Source organism: Platichthys flesus, chromosome 5 (genome assembly GCF_949316205.1).
Source record: "Platichthys flesus chromosome 5, fPlaFle2.1, whole genome shotgun sequence".
Lineage (NCBI taxonomy): Eukaryota > Metazoa > Chordata > Actinopteri > Pleuronectiformes > Pleuronectidae > Platichthys > Platichthys flesus.
The window spans coordinates 17,710,106-17,731,593 of record NC_084949.1 but is presented as its reverse complement, the minus strand read 5'-3'; the positions used below and the strand labels follow the sequence as shown (position 1 = coordinate 17,731,593).

General features: G+C 39.5%; 2 protein-coding genes across 2 annotated transcripts; one reads left to right on the top strand and one right to left on the bottom strand.

Annotated features, from left to right (window-relative positions):
* The first annotated feature begins 10,223 nt into the window (after window positions 1-10,223).
* On the top strand, window positions 10,224-17,265 carry adra1d (adrenoceptor alpha 1D). The gene is made up of 2 exons (XM_062386949.1): window positions 10,224-11,597; window positions 16,082-17,265. Exons 1-2 carry the CDS (start codon window positions 10,646-10,648, stop codon window positions 16,630-16,632), a joined length of 1,503 nt encoding a protein of 500 aa, XP_062242933.1. The 5' UTR covers window positions 10,224-10,645; the 3' UTR covers window positions 16,633-17,265.
* Window positions 17,266-18,724: 1,459 nt separating this feature from the next.
* LOC133953432 (5-hydroxytryptamine receptor 4) lies at window positions 18,725-19,801 on the bottom strand. Its single transcript, XM_062387357.1, has one exon. The coding sequence runs from the start codon at window positions 19,799-19,801 to the stop codon at window positions 18,725-18,727; it is 1,077 nt and encodes a 358-aa protein (XP_062243341.1).
* Between the last annotated feature and the right edge of the window lie 1,687 nt (window positions 19,802-21,488).

Sequence of the window (21,488 nt, the reverse complement as noted above, 5' to 3'; positions counted from 1 at the left end):
AGTGTTAGATAACATGAGATAAGAACTGTCCTTTGTTACAGCAGCAAAGTAAGTAAGTATCAGTAAAAAATGCGATATAAATACATGGAAATATATACAAAGGTGAACTGATATATACACAGTAAAATCTGTACATGGATTGTAAGAATTTCTTTGCACAGAAAGATGTTCAAAATATCAGAGAAAGATGTCAGACGGAGAGAAACTTCCATTTCACCTTTCTTGTTGCAAAGCTGACATTAAACTGAGGGCTAGTTCAGCAGTGGTGGACAAAAGTTGATTTACTTTTCATACGTGCACTCGATTGTGCCAAACATAATTAACCATTCATCATGGACAACAAGAGTGTGAGCAGCTTTTTTAATGTGGACGGCAGAGAGAAAAACTTTCCCAGAAGAAGGATGATATTAGCCACTCATTAATTGAACAGTGTCAAATGACAGAAACATTTGGAAGACTGAGGGTCTTTGAGAAATTAATTTCTGAGCTGAGTAGAAAGTGACCCACGGCATCATGACTGTGTTTGTAGGAGGCATGGATTCTAATTAGAGAGGAAGTGATTAAATCATCAAAAAGAAGTGTACCGGATGTAAATAGGAGATTACGCCTGAAAGAATTTGGATGAGTATCCCCCAGTTGTTCATTTAGTCAGAAATAATCTCTCTCTCTCTCTCTCTCTCTCTCTCTCTCTCTCTCTCTCTCTCTCTCTCTCTCTCTCTCTCTCTCTCTCTCTCACACACACACACACTCACTCACAATTGGGCCCATAGTCAAGTGAGATTTACACAATACTGACTGGGGGCCAAGATGATAAGAGTGTGTGTGTACGTGTGGATTTTCTGGGAGATCACTGTTTATTTCATCTCTCCACACAAACACACACACTCAAAAAGCGCACATGTAGCGTGAGAAAGGCGCTGTGGGGTCCTCTTGTTTTGGAGGACACTCAGAGAGCAGATCTCAGGAGAGTTGTCTCGGTATAATCTCCGTCGTTGGCTCATAATTAAGTGAGATTTCCACAGCATTGGAGAGAGAGAGAGAGAGAGAGAGAGAGAGAGAGGCCAACAGAACAAGAACGCAAATTAAAAAGTCTTGAGTGTTCCGGGATGTGCAGTAAATGAAGGTCCATGTAAATTGTGTTTCTTAATGTGAATGTTTGCAGAGAGGAGCAGAAATTTCCACTTTCAGTTTTAGTTTTGGCTTGGCTTGAATTATCTCCTGACCTTTGGACAAAATGGCAATAATAATGAACATGAAGCACCTGTATTGAGAATGTCATGGGAATTTCTGTCAAATCAGGCAAAAAGTCATGCAGTTGTCTTTCAGTAAGTTCTATTCTACATCTGCAGATGGACTCACTCGACACATATCACCAGGTGTGACATGGACAATGAGCAAAGAACACTCCTAAGCGCTGTGTTCTTATAACGTATAGCCCCCTCCCACAGAGGAGCAGAAGATATTCATTACCGTCTTTGTTCTTTTGTTAAGGTGGGGCACATCCTGGCCCTATTTACAACACAAAGATCCCTGGACCCATCTGCTCAGACCCCTTGGGTGACCCCTGCACTGAACCATTTGCCCAGAGAGACTCAAGGTGTGAAGAAGCCATAAACAACTAAGTTCCTTGAGCAGCACTCATAAACCTTGGGTTAACTCACAGTAACCCATCTGTTCACACATTCCTCTATATACATGTCTGTTCTTTCATTAAACATTACCCAAATGCAGAAATTCCCAATACAAGAATGAACAGGTCAGTGGGAGCGACTTGACTCTTTCATAAGCTGGTTCCTCTATAGTCCTTACTAAAGTTCTCTCTTGTTTATGTTCTGATCTTTGCGTGTCGTATCCTCCCGGCCAAATTTCTGAACGTCTGACCTGCCTCAGCAATGTTTGGCCCCTGAGGTCCCACTAACTGAGATTGATCGTCATCCCAAGGTCTCAGCTGTGGAAAGGGCAGTGTTATGAGTATAGGATGGACTATAGCTAACTGTTTCTAAAACGCATTTTTGCCTTATAGAGTTTTCTTTGGATTCACCTGCATTTGTGTTTTGCAGTCTCAGTGTTTACATTCTCTGAGTTTTCTCCTCTTCCATTTAGTTTTGTCACTATAATTTCATTTATTACATTTGTGGTTAATGTCTTAAAGTAATGCTGTACAAATGAGGGAGGTTTACACATAAATGAATGAGTTACCGCTAAATTACCAAGTTGTTATTTTACATATTTGGTCAAAGAATGTTCACAGTGAACACATTTGTTTTAGGTATTTGCAGTAGAGCATACATGGTAGTGACTGAAGCCTTATAAAACCTGTTTATTGTTGTTTTTACACACACATGCACTTGGTTTACATTTGGAAAAGTTTGTGATCTGGTGTAAATCAAGACCAAAGTTCACAGTAACTCCAGACTTGATTTATTTCTTCACATTTCACTGGAACTACAAATGTTTTCATTAATTTAAAGTGTTTTTGTTGCCTGAACTGAACTGAACCTCAGAGGGGAATATGGATAAAAGCCTCCATCGCTGCTGTGGGTTTTGTTTACCTGTGGTCCACCCCTTCCACCTGCGGTTGGCTCTGCAGATGTAAGTAGATGTATTGTCCCACATCATTTATAAAGAAAAACATTCCCTCAACCTATTTGTTGTTGCAGTTCAGGTGTGTTGACCCATCATTTGTATGTGGCAGGGTATTCTGTGCATCACGAGCTCGCAGGGGCAGTAACTTGTGCTCTCTCCCAGCACTGATGAAAGTTTCAGGCTACAGTGAATCATCCAAACAGTCCCTGAACTGCAACTTATAGAGCGAACTGAGTCACTGCAACATCTCCATCACCACACTCTATTTCACCTGTGAACCTGCCGTCTGTGGTAATGGAAAATCTTATAGCTGTGCAAGTTTGGTATCCGAGGGGATAGAGCTGCACCATTTATATATATATGTCACATTATGTTTATGTTTCTTCTCATCTGACTTTAGCCTCAAATATTTCTCCTCCTTTAACATCTCACATCTGGGAACCTCTCTATATCTTGATTAATAGCTTTTACTGCTCAAACAGAAAAAGGATTATATCACGTGATTAACCCATTTATTTGTGAACCAATATAATCATTAGTTGTAGTCTTTTAGCTGGAGGACATTGGGGGATATTTTTTTATTATACATCCTTTATTATCGTCTGTAATTTATAGTGAAATATTATGCTACTTTTAACCATATTACCTCTGTGTCAGTAATTCTCAAAATTTGACTTTACCACTATTTCTTTCATCTGTCTGACCCCCTTCAGTCAGATAGAATTATTGTCAGAAAATTTCAAATGAATATAAACCGTAGATCATGTAAGCTATTGTTATCCTGGCTTCAAAGTAGAATACATTCCTCACTCAATTTGCAATTTTCCACAGCGCATAATAGAGCCTCCATCTATGAGAAAATATATACTTAGGTATGTATTTGTTTATTTATGTAAAACGCCCTGGTCTCAAAAATAAAGACATGCAAGAGTAGATGATAGTGTTTTCAAAAACTGTTATGAAAGAGAAAAACGTTGTCGTACTGTCGAACTCACCTTGTCGTACATGTTGTGATGATGTCAGCAAGATACAAAAATCATCCATAAAACAACAAAATAGTTAAACATTTTAAATTATTAATCCCCAAAACCATGTCCTACTTTTACCATTGACAAAACTAAAGACTTGTGCAGATTTATATTAAATTTATGGTGTCTCTCTTATGTGTTTTTGACTGCCCACACCTAAGAAAGTAATGGTGGAGCATATCATCTCTATCCCTGGTCAGTTTTATTTCACGATGTGTTTATGGCACCAGTTCCTATATTTGTTAAGACAATTTATAAGTCACCACAACAAGATATTTGAGATTTCTGATGACATTATTTTACTGTTGCTCAGGAAACTCTTTGTTTCTATTTCTGCCCTTTCAGTCGTCACTAGATGAAGTATTATACAACATCTTTAGTTTATTTATACTGTGATGCTATTTCAGAATCCATGTCAAGGGCACATCATCTACACCGACCCCCGATATGCACTTCCATCAACTTAATATTGCTTATATAGTCTGATAATGTTGAAGTATTGACTTTGTCAGACTAAGAACTAAACCCTTTATAGTATATATATAAATTGTTTAATACCTACAATCTGTATTCTCTCTGGTTCCTCATATCATTACATATTTAGTCCCCAACATTTATGCTGCTTATCATCATATTTGTATTCTGACTTCCGAGTGAACATGTGTAACAGTGCTAGGGTTGCAAATTCCGGGAACATTCAAAGCTGGAAACTGTCCATGGGAATTAACGGGAATATACGGGAATTAAAGGGAATTAAAGGGAATTAAAGGGAATTAAAGGGAATTAAAGGGAATAAACTGGAAACTAACTAAAACTAAATTTATAGTAACTGTATTAACCTCGTCATATACAGATATAAATATAAACATTTTGTTTTGTCATAGGCTGATTTGAGCCCTAAGGGAACTTTGGGCACTTGACTATATGCTTCTGCATCTTTGTGTCATTCTTAACATAGGTCTTTGCACAGTATTTGCAAATGTACACAGCCTTTCCTTCTACATTGGCTAGGGTGAAATGTCTCCACACATGAGATAGTGCACGTGGCAATGTTCTGTAGAATAAGACGAGAAAAAGCTTGTAAAAAAACACTAAAGCAATGCCAGAGATATAAATAGTTGGCCAATTGGAATCGTCTTCAAAAATATTTTACAATTGATGGATTAATGAATAGAAATAGGCTAGATGAACAGATGAACAATCCTCAATCAGCATGCTTATATATTTTCTCCAGTAATATCATCGAAACTTACCTGACTAGTCCTGCACACTACAGCAGGCCTCAATAGCCCTGCTGTAGTGTGCAGGATGCTGGCAATTATCTGTGCATGTGATGGAGAAATGCACAGTGGAGGCTTGAAATTCAACATGCAGCGTGTGTTGCATTCCATACATCTTTAAAATACAGTTTTGAATGATGTTTTTAGTGCTCAGCGTTTCATTTGTGTAAAACATGTTTTTCAAAATTCCCAAAATTCCCGAGCTGTATATTCCCATGGAACGTTTCCGGAAATTTACCTCATTCCAAGAGAATCAGGCTCTCCCCTGTGAGTGTGCCAGTACTTCGGTCTATGTCAGGTCCAGTGCCATGGCCTCGGGGGCTCTTACACAAACAGAATAATCTCATAACCCCCCAATCCAAACTGACAATCAGAATTTAATTTGCATTCCACAGCTGCCATAACAGTCGAGTCCTTATTTGACGTTTCTCAATCTTTTCAATTCGAGAGCTTACAGGATCCCAAAAATACCTCACCACCAAGTCCAAATCATTTCCAAGTCATTAAACCGTCCATCAATGTGGAGGAAGTTATACGCTTTGGGCTCAATCGACACAAGACTAAATAAAGAGACTTTCCTGTAAATCAACAGGTTGTCTGACATTTTGTGGATTATAATATCGTTGAAGTATCGTACTCTTCTTTCCACCATTTCCCACCTGGGGAGGGGTGTATTTTTGTGATGGCATTAATTAAGCATTGACAGAGTGTCATAATTGGATCCATTTGCAAAGCACTGAATCCAGCATATCACCCCTTGTCTGATGGAGAGCTCCCTGAGGCCCAGATACAAAGTGCAAATCAACACTTTCCAATGCAAAGAGGGTGAGAGGCGTAAAATGCTGCTGCTGGTTTGTAATGAAACTTGAGACCAATGTTAGACTGTGACGCAAAGCAGCTCTGATTAACACCACTTCAAAACGGTCCATGCTCGTGTCATAATTAGACATCAAAAGATTTTTCACAAATAAAACAAAAGCAAAGTTAGAAAAATATTCAAAAACAGTCGATCTGCCAGCTCAAGACAGAAGTTGTAGTTCTGATGATCCCATTGCGATAACCAATCTGGCTTCAGGCTCCTGGAATCCTGACTACCTAATTAATACTTAAATGTATAAATACAGACATTTTAAAATGTATAAATGTATATAAACATATAAATAAATAAATATACGGATGTAGAAATTACTAATAAATTATTCAATCTGAAAGTAAATAGATGTAGAAATACGAAAAAAAAAAATCATCACAAACTTTATATTATCATTTATTTATTAGGAATAACTGTTGTTGTTTATACAGTATGTGCATTGTGCGTCTATGTTTCACAGACGTGCTTGTCAATTGTCTGCCTTGCTTCAATAACAGATAAACCAACTAGCAGAATGGGAAACCTCCGACTGTTTGACCTTTTCAGTCGTTTGAGCATTTGAAAAGTAGTGTGTGAGGTGATATCAAAGCACGACATTACTTGTGGCCCACTGAATTCCTGGTGATCTGCTGAACACTGATAAGATGGCAGCTTACCTTACCTCGAGTCTGAGGGGAGAGAGAGGGAAAGAATGTGTTTACGTGTGTGCGTGTGCGTGTGTGTGTGTGTGTGTGTGAATATCTAGGTTAGCGCCATAAAAAGTGGGACTCACAGGATGAGTAGTAGGCAACTTCTTACCAAAACACAGAGAAACAAAAAATAGCTCAAAATATGTTTTACTCCCAACAAACAGACGACTACACGTATACAGTACATTTTCACAGGAAGCATCATGCATTTGGATTCAGGTCAAAAGCCTGTGGAGCGGAGCCGAAGATGAGGATGTGTAGGATATAGATTTTGCTTTGGTCGTCAAATACACATGGAGACAACAGAAAAGCTCAAGGTGGGAGAGGGACTGTGACCCCCACAGAAACTTTTCATCGGGACGGTCAGATGGGGCGATTGAAATGTTGGGGTGCAAACAATTAAATGAAAAGCCACGACTGAATTTCAGGAATAATTTCATGTTTTGATAGATATGGGTTATTTGAAATCTCTCTCAGTGTGAGACAGTCCCACTTTTAGAAAGTGAGATTACCTTTTCTAAATATAAAATACAATGAAAGTAACAAAGCAGGTCAATTGATGAGGAGATGGCTCTTTTCAGAAACGGTACCTTATAAACAAACTGTCAGGACGCCTGTAACTCTGGGATGTCAGTTTTAATTTGTATTTCTATGAGTTTTATTGGTGTTTTTATGCTGCCTCTCTATTGACCTGGTAAATAGTTCCACACCAAATCCAGTTAGACCATAGGGTCCTTTAGATCCTGTCAAACTACACCTAACATAGTTTATGGCACTTAAAAGCAGGGATATATCTTCTTATGGGTTTTACAACTTCTAATAGAACATCAGAAACAGGCTGGTATACTCTGGTTAAATATTTAATTTTTGTTTCAAAATCAAATCAAAACAAAATAGAGTAGTGCTTTTTAATGGCTTTCTAAAGTTTAAGAAAGTCCACAGTGAATCGGACAAATTAAAAGTAAACATAATAAATATTTGATTGCAATCAGTTCTTTGCAATCAATGAACACCTGCAGTCACATAGCAGTCTCTTGACGACGTTCAACAAGATTCACTATACATCCCACAAATACAGCTTTTGATTGTTTTGCCTTTAGTCAGGTTTTCAGTCCAAATTCTGGTGGTTTATTAAGGTAAATTCCCTTTGTTGGAGCTCTGTCGCTGTTTCATTTCACAAGCCGACACAGTAAACTCAGAACTAATAGAGTAATGAGTAGAATCATCGATTGGAATTCAAAATACGATTACGATTAAAGAATGATTAGCATTGTAAGACTACATTTCATTCCTGGTACCATCATCTGAAACACACTTATCGGTGACAGACTGATGTTCTGTTCCAAGAAAAAAATAAATCTCTCCTGTGTGCTGTGGCCCAGCGTTGGCTCGGCATGTCTGTGGATGTAGCCCTCTCATAAGGAGGAGCAGGTGGGCTGCTTGCGGTCGTACATTTTCCATAAATCCAATAATGAGGATGTGCTTTGACAGCTGAGCAGACTCACCATGACTGGAAACAGGAGTGCGGCTGACTCCATATAAAGCCTTGTTTGCTAACATATCATGTGTGCTTTTAGGCAAATCTAGTGCAGTGGGTGGCGTGACGGACAACCAGTCTGTCTCTAGACCAGCAGGACTCGTCCATGATGATACCTGTATGATGATTGGATGGATTAGCTGCAGACATTTGTGTTCTCCAAAACAATACCCACTTGATTGTGAAAAAATGGAGCTGTGTGTCACAACGAGTGGTCCTTCCGCGGGCTGGGCTGCTGTTTTCCCATGCACGGCTTGTTTGTCCACTCCATGACTCTCCCTCTTGACCTCCCCTCTCCTCCAGGCTCCCGGGAGGTTTGTGCAGGCCTGTGCTTCTACTCCAGCTATGCTCTCTGAAGGCCTGAGGGTGGCAGCTGCAGTGTGACCGAGTAACTTCACAGCTCTGCCTGGGGGTGTTCGGTTTTTCACTCAAGTGGTCAGTGCTTGCTCGCTGGAGCCCGGTGGCAGTTTAGATGAGGAGCTGATTGATGTCGCTTTGTCTTATCTATGCTCGAGGGAATCTGGGTTGTTCCAGGTTGCTGCTCCAAAGGTTCTCTCTTGTCCTTCATGTTTTTTTTTAGTCATATAGCTTTCTTTTTTTTCTTGTTTTACATGAAGGCATTATTACCTCTGCCAGGGGTATGTGTTTAATTCCTTTGTCTGATGATTATCTGGATTACGCCAAAACTACTGAACGCATCACTGTGAAACTTGGTGACAGGATAGTCACCAAGTCATGGGCTATGGTCCGGCTGAAAGTGACGCTCTCTCTTGAAGAAGGCAGCAGTAAATATGACTGCGGTCAAGACAGCCGACACTCGAGTCTCTGTGGTCACATCAGCCGACACAGAAATTCTACTGTGAGCATATACTGACAAATATGGTAAACGCATCTAAAGCGTTTTTTCAAAATAAACTGTTGACATGGAGCATATACAAAAGGCGTAATTGAAAAGGAAATGGGTTGGATTATGTTCACAAGATGTATATATATCGTCTAACCTGTCATTTTAATGAATAGCATTTTGACTGTATCAATTTAGAGATTTTACAAAATATAAGTCACACATTTTTAAATTCAAGTAGCTAATTACTTTATATTTCAAAGTACTTAAAAACACTTTGCTCAATAAGTTCAGAGTGAGACGGATATGCCTTTGTTCAGGACCTCTCTGACTACCTACATACTGAATATCAAACATATCTACTGTATAGATTCGGAGATTTTTCAAAGTAAAGTCCAACATGTTTACAATCAAATCAGTTCATTTCTGGATATTTCAAAGTTCTATAAAAAAAACATTGCTTAATAAGTTCAGAGTGAGCCTGATATTCCTGTGTTCAGGACCTCCCTGACTACCAACATACTGAATATTAAACATTCTTACTGTGTAGATTAAGAGATTTTTCTAAGTAAAGTCCAACATGTGTAGAATCAAATCAGTTCATTTCAGGATACTTCAAAGTACTGTAAAAACACTTTGCCCCTAAGTTCAGAGAGAGACTGATATGCCTGTGTTAAGGACCTCTCTGACTACCTACATACTGAATATCAAACATTTTTACTGTATAGATTTGGAAATTTTACAAAGTAAAGTTCAATGTTTTCACTGTGGAATAGTTAATTTCAGGATATTTCAAAGTTCTTTAAAAACACTTTGATCAATAATTTCACAGTGAGACTGATATGCCTGTGTTCAGGACCTCTCTGACTACCTACATACTGAATATTAAAAAATTGTACTGTATAGATTAAGCGACATGTCAAAGTAAAGTCCAGCATGTGTACAATCAAATCAGTTCATTTTTGGATATTTCAAAGTTCTATAAAAACACTTTGCTCAATAAATTCAGTTTAGGACTAATATGCCTGTGTTCAGGACCTCTTTTTGACTACCTACATACTGCAAATTAAACATTCTTATATAAAGTAGTAATAAAGTAAAGTAATATTGTCAAAATGCTATTCATAAAATTGACAGAGATAAGACAACATATACTTCTTGTGAATTTAATCCAATAATTCATTTTTCAATTATGCATTTTGTATAGGCTCCATTTCAACAGTTTATTTTGAAAACCGGACGTAGGCCCACATTTGTTCTTCCTCTAACCCCGAGTACTCCGTTACCGTCCCCTTTCTGGGCGGTTTGGGTCCGTTTACCATAAGTGTCAGTATATGAGTGCAGTAGAATTTCTGTATCGGCTGATTTGACCACAGAGATGCGAGTGTCGGCTGTCTTGACCGCAGTTAAATATGTGACGTGTGGGTGGAGCTGTGGATTCAGACCTGCTGGACCAGCTCTGACTCTGAGCTGCTTCCAGCGATGCCTCCAGTGGAAAACCGCCGCATTGGAGAAATTAACCTAAATGTAGTTTTTTCCTTTTTAAATTATTACTATATTTGTGTTTTTGTGACTGATATCGCGTGGACTCCATCCCAAGTCTGAGCCTCAGTTGTTTTTATACAGACATCACTTTCCTAAACATGCATGCACGCGCCTGTAGCTGTGAAGACTTTTTATTTTCATTCTCGTACTCTGAGCTCGACCTGCAGATTGTCAGCAGAGAGTCAGTCTGATGTTGCTGCTGTGAAGAGATGCGACTGCTCTGCGTGGAAAACTTGCTCTAAGTTTCTCTTTATGGCGTTTCAACATGTCAGCCTCTAACCCGAGGAACGAGAGCAACTATGGGATCTATTTCGCAGAAGCCTCCAATGGATCTATCCTTGTGTTTCCAAACGACAGCATCTCGACGTGCAGGAACTTCACCCTGGACTCCCGGGCTGTCGGGGTGGGGATCTTCCTCTCCGCTTTTATTTTGGTGGCAATCATCGGGAACATTTTGGTCATCCTCTCTGTGGTGTGCAATAAGCACCTGCAGACCGTCACGAACTTCTTCATCGTGAACTTGGCCATGGCGGACCTGCTGCTCAGCATCATCGTGCTGCCCTTCTCCGCGTCGCTCGAGGTGCTTGGGTGCTGGGTGTTCGGCCGGGTGTTCTGCAACATCTGGGCAGCGGTGGATGTGCTCTGCTGCACCGCGTCCATCCTCAGCCTGTGCGTCATCTCCATAGACCGGTACATCGGGGTGAAACACTGCCTCAAGTACCCGAGTATCATGACCGAGAGGAGGGCTGTGGCCGTCCTCGTCCTGCTGTGGGTGTCCTCCACCGTCATCTCCGTGGGGCCGCTCCTGGGCTGGAAGGAGCCGCCGCCGGTGGACGACAGCATCTGCATGATCACGGAGGAGCCCGGCTACGCGCTCTTCTCCTCGCTCTTCTCCTTCTACCTGCCGCTCCTGGTCATCCTCGTCATGTACTTCAGGGTGTACGTGGTCGCCCGCAGGACTACCAAGAGCCTGGAGGCGGGCGTCAAGCGGGAGAGGAACAAGTCGATGGAGGTGGTGCTGCGCATCCACTGCCGCAGCGCGCTGGAGGACGCGCGTCCTTCCAGCTCCAAGTCCAGCAAGAACCATCCGTTCAGAAGTTCGCTGTCGGTGCGGCTCATGAAGTTCTCCCGGGAGAAAAAAGCGGCCAAAACGCTCGCCATCGTCGTGGGGATGTTTATCCTCTGCTGGCTACCTTTCTTCTTCTTTCTGCCCATGGGTAAGTCTGTGGGATTCATAGTTCTCTTCCCTGTGGTGCAACTTTAGTGCATCCAATCTTTCCTTCCATCAGATGCACAGAGCAGGAATATTCATGACAAATCCAACAAGCAAAAAACGTCTATCACCTTCAATACCTCCTCAAGCAGAATTTAAGATCCCCTCATTAATTTGCAATATGAGTTTCTATCAAAGTGGTCGTGAATAAGTAATGCTCTTGTATCACCTGGAGTGATTAAACTCTTTTCAGTTCTATTTCCATGAACAGTGCAACATGTTTGCTGCAGGAGTAGGACTGCATCTCACAGAATACACTCAAATTAAAGAAATATGTACAAAATCAAATTGAGCACTGCAGGTTTCTGGGCATAACAGTGTATTTTTGGAAGTATGTCCGAACTGATCAGAATTAAGATTGATATAATGCCATTTAAATTGTTACTGTTGCTTGTTTTTAAATTTTTTTGAGTGTTGGCTAATATCACAGAGTAATAGTACTGTACAGTGGCATTCTTCAGTAAAAGTTAATCTGAATCTAACTATTCCCAGTATCCTGCAAACATTCCTGCTGCTGATTTCAAGTGCCAGCGTGTAACCAGTGTAAAAATAATGAGTCACTGCTTCTTTGCTTCTGAAGGGGCCTTGTCCACATTTGTCGTATGTAAAGGTCACTGCAAAAATATCACAGTGAAAATCTGCAGGAAGTCCTGATCAAATACACAAAGTGAGATGGAAGACGGATAAATTACTTTTCTCTCGTCACTGCAGAAAAAAGCCCCTTCAGTGGAGATGATGACCAGTGTGAGGCATTACGACCTCAGATAAATCTAACTGAAAAAAAGCCACATGCATATAAAGCTGCACTTAGAGAAAGTAAGAGTGCGCACACACACACATACACAAACACACACACACACACACACACACACATTATGTACAACATTAAAAGTGGCCTCATGAATTTTCATTTTGCATATATTGAGTGTAATTGACTATAAAAGCCATTGGTTACAAATGGTCCATCTCTCATCAGGTATAACACTCACATCTCTGTATTTCCAACTGCACCTCTGACTTTACAAAATCGACTTTTTACATCAGGGTCTGCAAGAAATGAAATGGGTGCTGATTATCACTTGGTTCACTCAATGGGAGTGAAAGTTTTTTTTTTAAATATATATCCACAAGTTTGAGATGGATAGACACTGCATGGAAATGACCAATGACACGAATGAGTCAAAGAAACTAAATGTAATTGTGAGTTCAAATCAATACTTTGCCAGATATTGGGATGTGATGTATTTACACACTGAGACACTAATGAATCATATGTTTTGAGTTGATGTTAACAGCAGTCTATAGTCATAGCTGTTTGTTTCCCAAATGTCTGATTAATGAGTGTAGAGGTGCCACAGCCCACAGGTCCTCGCCCCGCTCACTCGCTCATTCAGAAGCATTGTGCGGAGACACATCCATAATGACTAAACTTTCACTCACGGAGCCATGTGTGTACTTCTTGTGCCAACGTGGCCTTGTCACTGCGATGATTCACATCTATACGTAGAAGTCTGACTCGTCAGAACTCTAGTCAGAGTGCCCTAACACTAATAATTGGCTGATTAAATAGTACAAAGCTCATTGATCAACATATTTCAAGTTTCAAACTATTACTTACGACAGTTGGCCTTTATGTTTAAAATGCTAAATATCTATAATATCTATCCTGTAAGTAGGGATATAGATACACTGAAGTTTTAAAGTTAATGTAAATTAAAGAATAGTGTCTTATATGTAGGCGTATACATCTAGATTAATTGCATTATGATAAGGGATGTTATAGAATTCCTCCATGATGGAACTCTGTCATAGATAAACCCCTTACTTGTATTTTTAACTCTATGTACGTTTTTCTCTATTCAGAGGATTATTTGGTGACATTTTAACAACCAAACTTAAAATTGCAACACCCATTGTCTATGCAGCCACACTTTTGCACTGTTCTGCTGCTGTAAATACAAATCCACAATCACTTTTACTTGTGTTTTAGTAAATTCTGCTAAAATTGTTTTAAAAACTAACTTTTTAAACATTATTTGAAACATTAAAAAGGCATGATCATTACCCAATTTCCAAAAAAGCTGTAGAAAATGGTTCTGTAGGAACCAATAGGAGACTGAATGGGAAAGTTTGAGAGTATTGACAGACTATAGTTAATTGTTGGTTTTGGCCTTTTCGTGGAATGGATTGACCATAATAAAATATCACATGATCCACCAGCTTTGGACTTAAGGAATAGTCTTATTTAGACGGTTATACATGTACAAGTAGCACTATGGCTTTTAATGTCATTTGGCCAGTTTGGCTAATTATGAATGCATATCATAAATCATGTATTCACTGAACCACAGCCGGGTCCTGGGTGGCATCATGTTTAAAAAGCTCTTTGTCAAATGTTGACATTCACATGTAACTTTAAATGTCAAGGTGTTAAGGCCTTGGAAGCTCTGCAGCTGACGACTGATCACGATTCTCTGTCTGCTCACACAAGAAAAAGCAATGACATTTTCTCCGGTAAATTGGACAGATCCCCAGACTCCTTCAGTGTGAATTCAAAGTGTTCATGTGTCGCTTCACTTTTTGATTTGCGCTGAGGTATAAGCCGACAAGAGATTTAAGATCTGGCAGACGTCAGACTGAACATATATGGTTAAAAATAAGGCCACTAAGAAAAATAAATAAATAAATCGAATGTTGCCATGGTGCTTCGGTTGTGCGTCAGAATAGTGAATCACTTTTTTTTAAGATGAGGTCCCTTTAGAGAGAAAAATCAATGGAGGACATCATCTCCTTTAATGACTTCATTCACTCTAATCTCCAAAGGTGATGAGTCAAAACTGTTGTTTTTTTTAAACAAGTGATTAACAGAAATGAAAGCAAAGCGATAATTTATGCGGGGGAAAAAATGACATGGGATATTGAGCTCTGATTTATTTCTCCGTTTTTGTCCCCCGGGTAAATGCCACAAGCCTGAACGCATGAAAAACAGCTTGTCATTGCAAAGAAATGAACAAAGCAGTGGGAGCCTGGGTTGCTGATGTGCTCTACACAAAGCAATTTTCATAAAACTCAGATAATGTTACATGCAAACAGCGTAAAAAGCCTAAAACCTTCTTTGTTAAGTGTTTTTTAATGTCCTGAGAAAGAAAAGATAGCAGTTGATTTGTCATGCCACACTAAGCTGATGCATGTCATATTTATAAGGATGAGGATTTTCCATCACACAAACACAGACGACAAAGACGGTGTTTGCATTCTAAATCACATATGAATCAGACATCAAGCTAACACATCACAAAACAATACATTCCACTTTATCCTCTTAGAGAAAACACACACCACAGGGGATTTTAAATCTGGTGTTAGCAGCCTGGGTTAATGTCCGACAGATGTTGCATTAGATAAAATCTTTTTAGATGTAATATTCTTATAGCAAATGAGCTGTGTGATCTGGGACTTTTGTGTGTTTTGTAAATATCTGTCCCATTAATAAAAGTCCACTGAATGTCAAAATCTCCTTTCTTCCTATTGATAAACTCCACCAAATAGCTTCTGCTGCACAATAAATCATTACATAAACATAGCTGTGACTATCCAACTGTCAGCAGGATGAAAAATGCATGTCTGTAGCATAGGAGCTGTGTTTGTTGTGTGTAGGCAGAGAAGCAGTTTCAGGATCTCATTTCCTTATCCAGTTTCTAAACACAATAAAAAGTTGACAATTATGGAAGTAAAAGAAAAAATATACAGATGTAAAAATTATTTTTACAATTCTAATTATTCAATTGACTTATTGATTATTTAGTAAAGTATTTTACTTCCAAAAATTCTGATCTGGTATTTTCAAATTTTGATGAAAATATTTTTATCAGTATAAATTCACTTACTTTACCTTCATTACCATCATTTCCCTGAGCTGTTCTGCAGTTATACTTTCTGAAAAAAACATACTAGTAGAATGTACAATAATGAATACATAATTGGCAGCTTTGAAGATCTTCCAGTATGCTATTTTAGTTACAAAGTCCTTTACGGGAACAAAAATTTAGATTAATAGAACAGCGATTAAAACAAGAGAATCAGTGCAGTTCATAAAACATAGGGAATAAAATCAAGAGACACAATTGGTTGATAGATAGACGCTTGAAACCCAAAAAGCCAGAAGGCTCGTGAGTCCAAGCTTCCACGGTCTGTATTCATACAGAAAATCAAGATCATACTTTATTGATCCCAAACTGGGAAGTTCTTGAATGTATGTGTGTCTGTCCGATATCTAAAATTGGGAGACTTCAGCTCCATACATATGAAACAGAATTAAGAGATGGTCTCTTTACTCAGAGAACCAAGGGTACCATGTAACCAAGTGGAATCTGAAGATTGAAATCAGTGCCTCGTACATTTACACACAATTCCTATGTTCTCCTCTAGGTTCCTTCTTCCCAGCACTGAAGCCCTCCGAGACTGTGTTCAAGGTGGTCTTTTGGCTTGGCTACTTCAACAGCTGCATCAACCCCATGATATATCCCTGCTCCAGCAAAGAGTTCAAGAGGGCTTTCATCCGCCTGCTCAGGTGCCAGTGTCACCAAAGACGGAGGGTCCTGCGGCGCTTCTATGACCAGCGGTGGCGAACAGCCGTCAGGGGAATTTCGAGGGACCAGGGAGCAGACTATAAGCCGGGCTACACCGTGCACGAACCCTGTGGGAGCTCTGTGTTGCACAGGGGGAAAGGGCGCTCACTAGATATCAAGAGATGGAGTCTGTTTCCACCGCTGCAAAAGTCCTCCTTCCAGCTCAAAGAGAAAGTGAACAATCTTTCAAATAAAATCAAGGGAGGGGCAGGAAAAGGTACCACACCTGCCGTGGGCCGGATTGACATAGTGGACACAGTCTCTATGGGGATTTACAACTCCTGTGAGCAGAGCAGTTATCAGTTCTATGATCTGGCAGATTGCTACGGCCTGAAGGAGACTGACATTTAGAGAGTGCCCAGAGAGTCTTGTTATTTATTGTTCAGAGGACCATATTGGACCAACATGCAAGAAAGACTAAACATCTGAGAATCAAATGGTGATAATGTAACAGGCTGAGAATAATGGCTTAAACCCAAACACTAGACTAAAACTTTATTTCAAACACTCATGACCATCATGTTTATTGAGATGAGAATTGAAGTGGAAAAGTAATAAACTCCCTGGACTTTATTATATTGCCCATAATTAACAGGTGAGACATTTAACATTAGCCAGTGTCATTACTACTGTAATAGAAGTATTTCTTAACTTTCGTGAAGGTCTTCATGTATTCAAGTAAAAGCCAGTTGACAAAGAAGTGCAATTTTTTTTATTGTTGTATGAATTATGAAACATTCCAGTTCTGACAAGGCATTGTAAAGGTAAAAGGTCAGTAAAGATGCTGCTCAGTATTTATTTCAACAGATGGATTTACAAGTTGACTTGATATTGATATGTACACTTGTTTGAGTAAAAAAACAATGAGTCTACTTGGACATTTGTAATTAGCATTAACATGTGAGTGCTACTGTTAAATGAATATGTTTTTTTTTGTATTTTTTGATGTTATATTTATGTCAAATGAGTCATAAAGTAAAAAGGAGAAAAAAAAACTCAACTAAGATAACCCTCATAATTTGAAAGCTGATTTATAGATATATCCATCCCCTCTAACAGCTGTGGCTATTATCTTGGTTATTTTACTTTCAATATTCTCAGTAATTTGAGAGTAACACAAAGAGACAAGCTCATCTTAGTTTTTAGCTGCAGGTGGTGTATTTACTCAAGATGAATAGATCTCAGTTACATTTAATTTAGCTTTGTTCCAACACATAAAGTTTACGCAGAACTGCTTATTGGACTTGGGGGAAATCTACAGTTTTTTCCCGAATAAATGAGAGGAATACATTTCCAATAAAATCTCAACTTGTCTCTTTTGGACAAAGACCAGTGGGCAAACTACTGATAGTATATAGGGGAGTAGTCTCAAAATCCAAACACACAGACACACCCTACAATTCTGTCTCACTAAATTAATAACAAACTGTGCTTACAAGACAATGTAACTTCATCAACATTATTTATAAAGGTTCCTGGTTGTCAGTAAGAGCCAGTCGCTGCCTTGACCCCTAATTGTGTACAGACGTCACTGGCACAATGTGGAGACATACTTGATGCCTAAACCTAACAGCTCATTAAAAGACTGCAGGAAAACCTCATGTTCATCATTCACACAATGCTGTCTGCTTCTTGAGTATATTTAATGAGACTAATTTGTTGCTCTCTGGATACTGGGCAGGGCAAAGCAGGGCTAGATGCAGTTCAAGAAGAAGTGATGCGAGGTAAGAGCGTCAAAAAATAAAAGGGGTTACTTAGGTTTCCACTTTCATCTTTACTTTGCGTCAAACCCCAAGTTGAGTCATGCTATCGTAAAGATTTCACAACAAGTAAAGAAAACAATTTCAATCAAAAACTAAGAAACCCCAAGCCAAATTTCCTCTCTTCGTGGCCGTGTTCTATGCTGCCCACAAAGACCGCTACCTTCATGGAGCATAGGCCATAAAGGTTGAGGCAAAGGTAAGTGATGGGGGAATGAATATGTTGGTCGCATTTTAAGGAGCCTACGAAATGGGACAGCCTAGTTGCACTGCTGTGACATAATCAGTCCTCAAATTAAACTTCTGAAGGATGCGGCCCAGACACTGCTGTGACCACAAACTTGCCACAAGACAGAGAAGACAGACATGTCATGGCAGCCAAAAGAAAAAAACGGCCATGTTTTTATATCAGCTTTTTGTTCTTCTAAGTCCAGGTATAAAAAGCATATTTGCAGAAAGTGGGGACACTGTAAAAAGTCTCTGTTACGGAGCCGATCCACACACTCTGAATAAATTACTTTTGCCTGGAAAGAAAAGAGTCAATTTCATACGTCACACCTCATACATTTTTAGTGGTATATCTTCGTAAGTCAAACCTGGTTATCACAAAAATCTGTTATTACTGCCTTATAATCCTTAGTATTCATTGGTTTTTGTTTGTCTGCACAGATTTTATTTGTATTTTATGGTTGATGTGCACGTTCGTTCGCCTCCTTCCTGGTGTGAGATAGTTCCATCCCTGGGGAGGATCCAGGAAGGCATACCCTGCAGCCGATGAACATGAGGAATGCCCTGCGGAACGAACGGTTGAAGAAACCGTACAGGAAGGGATTCAGAGATGAGTTGATATATCCTAGCCATAAAAATACATCCCAGACAACCACCTCTGTGCTGTATCCAATAAATGGGTCCACAATGTTGACTGTAAAGAAAGGCACCCAGAAGATTAGGAAAACTCCCATGATGATACCTAAAGTTTTTGCTGCCTTTCGCTCTCTTTTCATTGCGTTTCTGTGTCGTTGTTTCTTGCTTGAGTCTTTGCCCACACCGGCAGCCATCTGGCTTTCCATGGCGCTGATCTGCCTGGCCTGCCGATTAGCAGCTTTGAAGATCTTCCAGTATGCTATCAACATGATTCCCATCGGCAAGTAAAAGGCTACCAAGGAAGCCATGACAGCATAAATGCGATTGACCAAGAACAAGCAGACGTCTTTAGGGAGCAAGATGTCCACACCGGCAATATGAAGATCTAGCATTATGGGGCAAAACGAAATGAGCATGGGAACTGCCCAACATACCACAATGAGGAAAGTTACTCGATTGTGGGACATCTTTAAAGAGTAGATGAGCGGGTTGCACACAGCATAGTAGCGGTCAAAGGCAATGCAGCTGAGATGGAATATTGAGGCAGTGCAAAGCATAACATCTAAGCTGGAGTGAAGCTTACAAAAAAGGGCACCAAAGTACCAGCATCCTTCAACGGTCCGAATCATACTGTAAGGCATCACAACCAGGCCAACAAGACAGTCAGCCACTGCCAATGACAAGACAAAAGAGTTTGTGGGTGACTGCAACCGCTTGAAGTAGGCGATGGACAAGACCACCAAGAAATTTCCAACCACTGTGCAGGCGATGCCAACGGAGAAGAAGGCATACAGGAAAGTGCGTGAGACCTGGTTCCGTAATGTAGCACAGGATTGATGTTCAATCGGAAGAGATGTGTTGGCTTCTCCGAGAAATCCCAGGCTGCCGTTATCCATGGTCTAATCGAACCTGTCAAAACAAACAGATACAGATTTAAATAACTTGTTTTGACATTGTTGTTGCTTTCGCTACAATTACTTTTTTGACCCCATTGCTGCACCAGGGTAACTTGTCATTAGTTAATTTCTAAGCTGTAAACATTAGCTTGATGCTTGAATCCCCAAGATGTGAGCCATCTCTTCGCCTTGTATGGTGAGCAAAACCAGAGGGAGTTGTCATCAGTACAGATCTCGCTGTTAAAAGGATATGCTTTGCTTGTTTTCTAAACCAAGAAAAATGTCAGATAAGGAGCGAGGGAATCGAAATGATCATTAGCTCTCCCAGGGTCTTGTGCTGTCAAACTTCCCTTACAGAAAAACCACGTGAATTTCACATGTCACAAATGACCACACGTGTTTACATGTTTGGCACAAGTTTCCCGCGTGGATCAATTTTATTGTAAAATGTGTAAAGAACCTGCAAAAACACATGTGATTACATTTGCTCTACATGGTACAGAATATGCTACACGAAATTCATATGGTTTGTCAGTGCCTATACAAGTGATTTGTTTTGTCTGTACCCTCACTGAACTATTATGTATTTTTTTCAGTTTCAGTCCTTACATATGTCACATGGCACAACACAAACAGCAGCAAATGGCAGTGGTGTGAACAAGGAGAAGATGTTCCGCCTGTCTTGGACCCTGGCAGATTTTAATGAACACCACAGGGACTGTGCAGTGATAGTGAAGTGAAGCTGAGCGAAGTCGTAGGTTTTGGTTTTGGCTGGAAGACTTCGTTGAACTGACACCATGGTGTGCAGCTATCCATTTCAGTGAAGTCACGTTAAATTAGTCATCTAAATACAAGACATCGTATCATATCCATTAAACTAAGACATTTTTACATTTACAACCGCACAGAAATCTCCACAAAATCTTATTTAGTTCAATATCAGCACAAAAGCATTGCATAAAAACTGTAATTTAACAAAATTATGCAAATTGTGAATTGTGATGTGTTTAATGTCTGGTAATAGTACACAGTAAATACCATTATATATATTGTTCAAAGATAAAATCATTTGATGTAGTCTTTGTATTTGTATCTATTGCAATGCAGCAATACTGTAGAAAGCAGTTACATTAGTATGATGGTGATGCTGACATTGAAAAGTGAAGAAAAAATGGAATTCTAAATTAATTTTCATTTATTATATCCCATTTAAAATATCCCATTTAAATCACAAGCAGTAGGTCAAATCCTCCGTCAAGCATATATATATATATCATTATTCAAATAAGACCCTCTGAATTCAGTTTAAAATCAGAAACTGAAACTCACCTGTATAGAAGAGAGATGTTCATCCGTCCTCGTGTCTGCATCACACTGTAGATCTGTCGACATTGCTTGTGCTCAGAGACAAGGGGGATGAGAGAGGTGGGAAGTGGGCTGTAATGAAGGTGTGCAGCAAAAAAAATTATACAGACTGCCGTCAACTCCCCTGCAAACCCAGCTTAAATGACTTATTACTATCTTATTTCATATTTAGATGACGTGGTATTGGTGTGGCATTTATGTCTAAATTAATTTGAAAAGCAAATTAAAAGAGGCTGGACCTCGATTTCCTCTTTTTTGAACTTTTCCTCAAATTTTGTTGTACATTTAAAGGATGTTGGTTGAAATTATATTTGACACCAAA

Excerpts from the sequence above, each read along its gene's own strand:
- adra1d (XM_062386949.1), top strand. The coding sequence starts at position 10,646 with ATGTCAGCCTCTAACCCGAGGAACGAGAGCAACTATGGGATCTATTTC. Across the intron at positions 11,598-16,081 it reads CTTCTTCTTTCTGCCCATGG|GTTCCTTCTTCCCAGCACTG; the intron begins GTAAGTCTGTGG and ends GTTCTCCTCTAG.
- LOC133953432 (XM_062387357.1), bottom strand. The coding sequence starts at position 19,801 with ATGGATAACGGCAGCCTGGGATTTCTCGGAGAAGCCAACACATCTCTT.